The sequence below is a fragment of the Apium graveolens genome, chromosome 4, assembly GCF_009905375.1.
Source record: "Apium graveolens cultivar Ventura chromosome 4, ASM990537v1, whole genome shotgun sequence".
Lineage (NCBI taxonomy): Eukaryota > Viridiplantae > Streptophyta > Magnoliopsida > Apiales > Apiaceae > Apium > Apium graveolens.
The window spans coordinates 242,199,966-242,206,884 of record NC_133650.1 but is presented as its reverse complement, the minus strand read 5'-3'; the positions used below and the strand labels follow the sequence as shown (position 1 = coordinate 242,206,884).

The 6,919-nt window shown below is 32.6% G+C and overlaps 1 protein-coding gene across 1 annotated transcript; it reads right to left on the bottom strand.

Moving 5' to 3' along the window:
- Positions 1-3,365: 3,365 nt before the first annotated feature.
- On the bottom strand, positions 3,366-5,047 carry LOC141717075 (dehydration-responsive element-binding protein 1E-like). The gene has a single exon (XM_074519192.1). It carries the CDS (start codon positions 4,599-4,601, stop codon positions 3,870-3,872), a length of 732 nt encoding a protein of 243 aa, XP_074375293.1. The 5' UTR covers positions 4,602-5,047; the 3' UTR covers positions 3,366-3,869.
- Between the last annotated feature and the right edge of the window lie 1,872 nt (positions 5,048-6,919).

Sequence of the window (6,919 nt, the reverse complement as noted above, 5' to 3'; positions counted from 1 at the left end):
TTGTTTATGTTCTGCAGAATACAGTTGATGGAATTTTATTAAATGTCACTCTACTTTTGTTTAATTTTCTTATTGTGGTTTAACATTGAGTTGAGAAATTTGGAATCAATCTCGTTAGAGATTGACTAAGGACTAGTTGGAAATAGACATTATATAGATCACATTATATGTAATTTCCATGCCACTTATCCATGCACTGATTCATGTCGTTGAATATATTTGTGCGGTGGCCATGGAAGGTATAGTCACGTAAAGTTTGTGACGAATTCCGCCAGAATCTCATGCATATATAGTAGGCGAACCGAATTGTTTTGGTAAAATATAAGGACGATAAATAGCATAAAGTTGCGCACTAAAGTTTTGTATAATTGATTCTGGATTCATATGAAGCCCAAGTGGGAGATTGTTATTAATTTTTTAATAATTATTATTATTTTATGGGCTACATATAAATATATCAATTATATTTGCTATTTATTATATTGGGTTAAATTAGGTGATCAAATAAGAAACCCAATTAGATTTTAATTTATTGTATGGACCTAATAAGTGGAAACCTAATACCAGACCCAATTTAATTATAATGGCAGATTTAATTAGGTGGTATATAAAAAGGGTTATAATCCCCAATATATCAAGTACGTTACACGGATTATCTTCTACCCATCAGAGAGAGCTATTGAGAAACCCTAAGGAGTACTTGATTGAGGAAGACAATTATCAAGGACACTATACAGATTCAGATACCATTATGATTATCGCCTTATGCTTCAGATACGCGTCCGTTTTCGGTTTAATCCCAATAATTAAATATGATAATTATGGTCCTTGTCTCTATTTTAGAGAATTATATGTTTATAGAATTCTTAGATTCTATCAAGTGCGCCTCTTGAGTACGTAGATTACTTGAAGCCAGAGAAACTCGTCATTGTTGTCGCCGTTGCGATTCCATTGTATATGCTTTCAATTGCGGACGAGGATCACCCCCATTTTTGGGTGCCATTGTTGTCATTGTTGTTTTACCTTTTCTTTTTTTAGGCTATCAAAAATAGATTTTTTTTAAAAAAAGAAGAGGTTATTAGAAAGAATTGTTCAATGTTTGGATTATATATACTGTTTTTCTATTGTGTTCACGGGCCATTTTTATTGGTTTAGTTAATGTGTATGCAAGGGTCCACCACTATTTTAAATAAGAAACCAAATGTTCTAAATTTTTTTTTAAAGGTCTAAATTCATAAATTTTCACGTATTCCGTGTCAATGGGCACATAATAGAAAAACCGTTATACATACTCACTCTATTTTTTTATTTGTCGATTTTACTTTTACATATATTTTAATGTGTTTTGACTATCTAGTTAGAATTATAATTATATTTTTTTTGTAAATTAAAATAGAGTTATCTACTTTAATTTATAAATAAAAAAATTATAAATAATAATTATAATTCGTCGGTCAAAAAAAATTAAAATGTAGGTAAAAATCAAACCGAGAAATATAAAAAAGGACTATAGTATCCGACTATTGAGGGAAAAGTAACCGGTATAAACTGTAAAGTAGGTTAGTAGGGTGGATATAGTATGTGGATCTGAATGCGTTGCGGGACGCGAACGTGGAGAGTGTGTGCTGTACTACAAAGAAGTTTGGACAGGCTTCCAACTGTTTGATTCCTCAACTCATTTACACACGCGTGGGCTTTCTTCCACGGGCACCTATGGGGGCAAGTTCCTTTTGGAGAGCTTCCGAATATCTTTTTTGAATATTTTATTTCAATAATATTATCAGATGATGCGATGCTTGTCAATTATTACTCTTATTTCTAATATATATAATAGACATTATTATTGCCGATAAAAATATACTCCCTCCGTTCCATTGAGAATTATACGTTTGATTTGGGTACGGAATTTAAAAAAAAAGTGAAATATTAGAAGAAAAAATAATAAAAGTGGGTAAAGTGGTGGGACCAATCAATATTTAATATATAAAATTAGTGTAGTGAAATAAAGTAGTGGAGGTAAGTGAATGTAGTTAATTTTATATTATAATTTTTTTACTATTTTTGATAAAAATGGATGGGTTAGAGGGAATAAGAGGTACCAATGGTCCATTCGGGAACACTTAACAGCATTGCCATTTATATTATCCAGAAGCTGCTTACCAAAAGTGCTTAACGGCCCTTGCTACTTTTTTAAGTAAATTAACGAAACTTAGAGAGAATGATAAGTAGAACATTACAAGAGCATGTTTTCATTATAATCACATGTTAAACTTACTCCTATTAACTGGACTATAATAATAAAAATAAAAATAAACTTGCTTGATCTAATAAACACAAATTTGAAAAGAATTTACTTGTGAATAGAACATGATCACGATATATGCGTTTTTTTCTCGCTATGTTCATCAAATTCTAAATATTTTCTTATTCATTTGAGCCCCGAGTACACGCGCGTAATCATTTTGGGCAGCAACCAATTGTGACATCTCGGTTTGGTTGTTCTACCTTAGTACACCATTTACCCATCAGATTTCTGGTTCATCCCTTTACGATTATGAAAATTTACCTTAGTACAACCAATTTCTTGCTACTTAATGTTGGGTTTACTAAGCAGGGCTTAATTAACTATACATTATTATAATATTGTCCGCTCTATTAATAAAATTAATTAGCCTGATTATTAACTAGCAATATGTTCCTTCAACAAACAATGCATAAATCAACTTCTCTCCTCTGCCATTGCGATATGGCAAAACCTTGGACCCCTCCCTTACAATATCAATGCCCATATTTTTCATGATGCGCAGAAAAAAAATGACAACCTCAACACGATGTTGGTTATTGGAGTCATCATCCTCAGAAGCTAACATGGTCGGCTTTTCAAAGCTTCTCTTCATGTGGCATCGTTTTATAGGCCACTCGGCTTTGGGCTCAGATCAGGCAAATGGGAATAACACTCTATCGTATTTTTTCATATACCGAAAATTTTAGACCTAATTACAATGAGGTCACTTGTAAGGAAGAGAAACGGAGATCATGCAGTTGCTTGATGGTGGAACAGATGAAGACCTCTGGGACGAGGAACACTAGGCTAACCGCATCCCCTTGGTTGATGACAACTTTAACGAAATTGCTTTCTGTTTGCAACATTTGGCTCAAACATTCAAGGCATATGCAAGAGCTGTTCTATGAGCCGTTTGGAAGACTTTAAGAGGGCACGGGTATATCTTGATTTCACTAAAGCTAAGATTTACCCAAAAGACATCAAGACCCCAATAAACACTACTAATTAACCACTTGGGAACTAATTAAGTCACGTTGAGTGAAAGCTGAAAAAAGAGCCCATATCAAATCTCTTTCAAGACACTAAAGACTTAAATAAGTACAGCCTCTATCAAACAGCGAACAAGAGGGATTGATAAAAATTAAGAAGACAACCAAGCTAAAAGATCGACTGACCCCTAAGCTATAGGCAGTAACAGATGAATCGAGGACAAGTCGTTACCACCCACACCGAGTGTAAAACGACTCACCCGTACATCAGCTATAGGTTGCAACAGAGGACAACTCGTTACCGCCCACATTGGCACATTCAAGTAAGGAAAGGTACAACCAAAGTATGAAGGGTGTGGTCTGCAAACATTAATAGAGACACAGGTTCATATTCTCTTATATCTCCACCGGAACTCTAAATCTCTAGCCAGAGCTGTGTCTAGGGCACTTTTTGCAGTCTCTTCAAGAGGTATATCAACCGTGGCATTCATGAAAAAAGAGGTGAACCTGACTTGGAACAAGAAATAAAGGTATTACTTGGCAATTGACACGTCCAATCTAATACTAGTACTCTAGTAGTAGAGTAGTAGAGGCGTTCAGTAAAATGAATAATTCCACAACGATAGGTCGGTAGCATCTTCCATGTCATCATCCTCATAACACTCGGCGATTTGCACACATGGAGGGGGAGAAAGCAACATTCCTTGTGCCATGTCGTTAATGTAATCAGGCATTCCAAATACCATCTCATCATCCACATATAAGACCTCATCATTTTCTTGCAAAATAGGTGTGGTTTCCTGACTTGTCCCCGCTGCATTATCAATTTTGGGTGGCCTAAAGGCTTCAGCTGCCTTGGCCGCAGCTTTTTGAATGTCGATGACATCAGAAGAAGCCGGAGCAGGCAACCTCCATGTTGAATCAGCAAAATTGAGGCAGGCATTACGACCTCTAAGTGCAATGGCCGCAACATCATTAGCCCGAGCAGCCATTTCAGCAGTGGGATAAGTTCCGAGCCAAATTCGAGAGTTGTTAATCGGTTCTCTAACCTCACAAACCCACTTGCCTGAATTTCTACGCCTTATTCCTCTGTAAACAGGGTGTCGCGTCTCTTGAAATTTCTTCCTTCCAGAGGGTTTCTTTGGAGTACTTGAAGCTAACAGCACTTGATATGAATTATCAAGTTGAGAGTCAATGTCGTTGATGCTCCCATTGCCGTTTCCATTGCCTGCGATTCCTATGGAACCTGAGGATTCAGAATGTTGAAGTGAGCTAGGACTTGGATACTGAGAAACAGGCTGGTCCGAGAATGAAAAATAATTATCCATTTATAGAGTTAAGCAGTAATGCTATAAAAGGAAGTGATTACATATGGAGTGTAAAGGATATTTGTGTGTGTGAGTGAATCTAATTGAGACTTTTAAGAGTTCTTTTATAAGAGAGACGGGGGGAGAGAGAAAGAGGGAAGTGAAATTATGACGCGGAGAGCGAGTGTGTGTGGTGTACGAGAGCCAAGTTAATACACTGGAACAAAGGTTATCAACCGTTTGTTTGCTCACCTTATTCTCAACACGCGTGGGCTTTTGTTTTTGCCAACGTAGCAATTTCCATCTGGTTTAGTGAGCATCTGGTCTGAGAGCCAAGTATTCGACTCACCTTCTTGGTCTTTTATTTTATATTATATTTTATTATTAAGAACCCCAAAGTTTGTTTTGTAGGGCCTCTTGTATGATATTCAAACAGATATTTACAATTTCCGGTTAATTAGTCCAACACACACTATCCAGTAGGGTACAAGATTAAGGATTCTTTTATTTATTACAGTCTGTTATCTAGTGGGATTACATTGAAATGTTTATATTTACAGTTTTTCTTTTACTTTTGTAACTCATACAAGGATGGGCTTAGCTTAATTACTCTCATTCCATCAATTAAATTAAAAACAAATTGAAATGACTAAGTCAAAAATAACATCTTAATCGATTATAAGCTATCAAAATGTTTTTATCCCAACATATGATTTCTTGAATTAAACTTCAAACCATTTTTTTGTCATCTGTTGTCCTTCGTATTCCCTATTTTTTCATTAATATTTTATATCTCTTTATATTTTTTCCACTAGCGGGGCATTTGTACTTTTTTTTTATCCAAATATACTATTTTTTTTAAAAACATATTATTTTAAATGTGTATTATCTTTCTAATAATTTTATGTTGACTTTGTTTTAGTGAAACTCATAAGCAAAATATATGTACATGATTCTCCACTATAAATTTTCTAAATCCCGTCAAAATATAGTATATATGATACACAAAATGATTGTTGCAAGATGACTTTTTCATTTAGTGAGAAAAGTGTCATATTTACTATATTTACTATATAGGGGGTTAGGTATTTTGGTTAGTTAAAATAGTATAAAATAATAGTTAGCTAAAATTTAGAAGATGAAAAAGGTATTTTGCTCCAATATTATTATCTATAATAGTTAACTATTCTTTAAAAGTAATTATAAAGTATTAATTTTAAAATTTCAAGATCATGTGGATGATTTTACACTAATAAATTTATAAAGAGAATATTACTTTCTTTTTTAATTGGGCTGATTTGGCAATTATAAATAATGACTTCACAATCAACAAATTTGAAGAATTATTTTAACGTTATCTAATATAGCTAAGAGGTGAGTATGGGCCGGAGATGCTCTTAGTCCCCATTTTTATATCCATAACCAATAATTCAAGAGTCGTGAATATGACACTTTTCTCACCAAATGAAAAGTTACATCAAGAAAACAAACTTAATCTAAGAGTTGAGAGGAAAAAGGAATACCCTAGAAGGTTTCATAATTTAAACTTAAAATTAAATAAATTAATCTTAATAAGGTTATGTGGATAACAATACTAATTGAGAAACAGGGAAATAATAATTCCCTAAATTTAACGATTTGAGGATTAGCCTCATTTCCTTTAATTTAACAATTTTATGATCAGGAATGCAATTACTTTAAAATATATTAATAAATGACAAAGTTCATATATAAAAATAGAAATTTCATAAATGCCGCATCTAATGTATAATATAAGTATTTAAAATGCATAATTTAAATTAGATTTTTGCAAACATACATTAGATAAATAATTAATAAAATATTTTAATAATAGTATATGACAATGCATTTGTAAAAGTACATTATCTTTAACATATACATTAAATAATATTACATCTAAAATCACAGTCTTCATCAAAATATAATTTTACAACGCAATACAATTGGAAATGTAATTCATAATGGAAATAAACTTAAATTTACCATATAAATTGGCTAATCCTTAAAAAAGCACATAAACATAGATTAACATATTATATTTTCTGCAAGTATATATTGTTTAAATACTAATAAAGTTGTAGATGATATATTTTGTAAGACTAATATTTGAATTAATAATAAATATTTAACTTATCGAAGTGAATATGAATTCAAAAAAGATTGTTAGAAATGAGGGTATCTCACAAATTTAAAATATCTGATAAAGGGTGTAATGGATTTAGAATGAAAATATAATGAACATGCGACCATTCATTAATGTTACTATATTTTTTTTTGACGAAATGCAATTTTATTACTCCGATAACTCGTTCAAAATA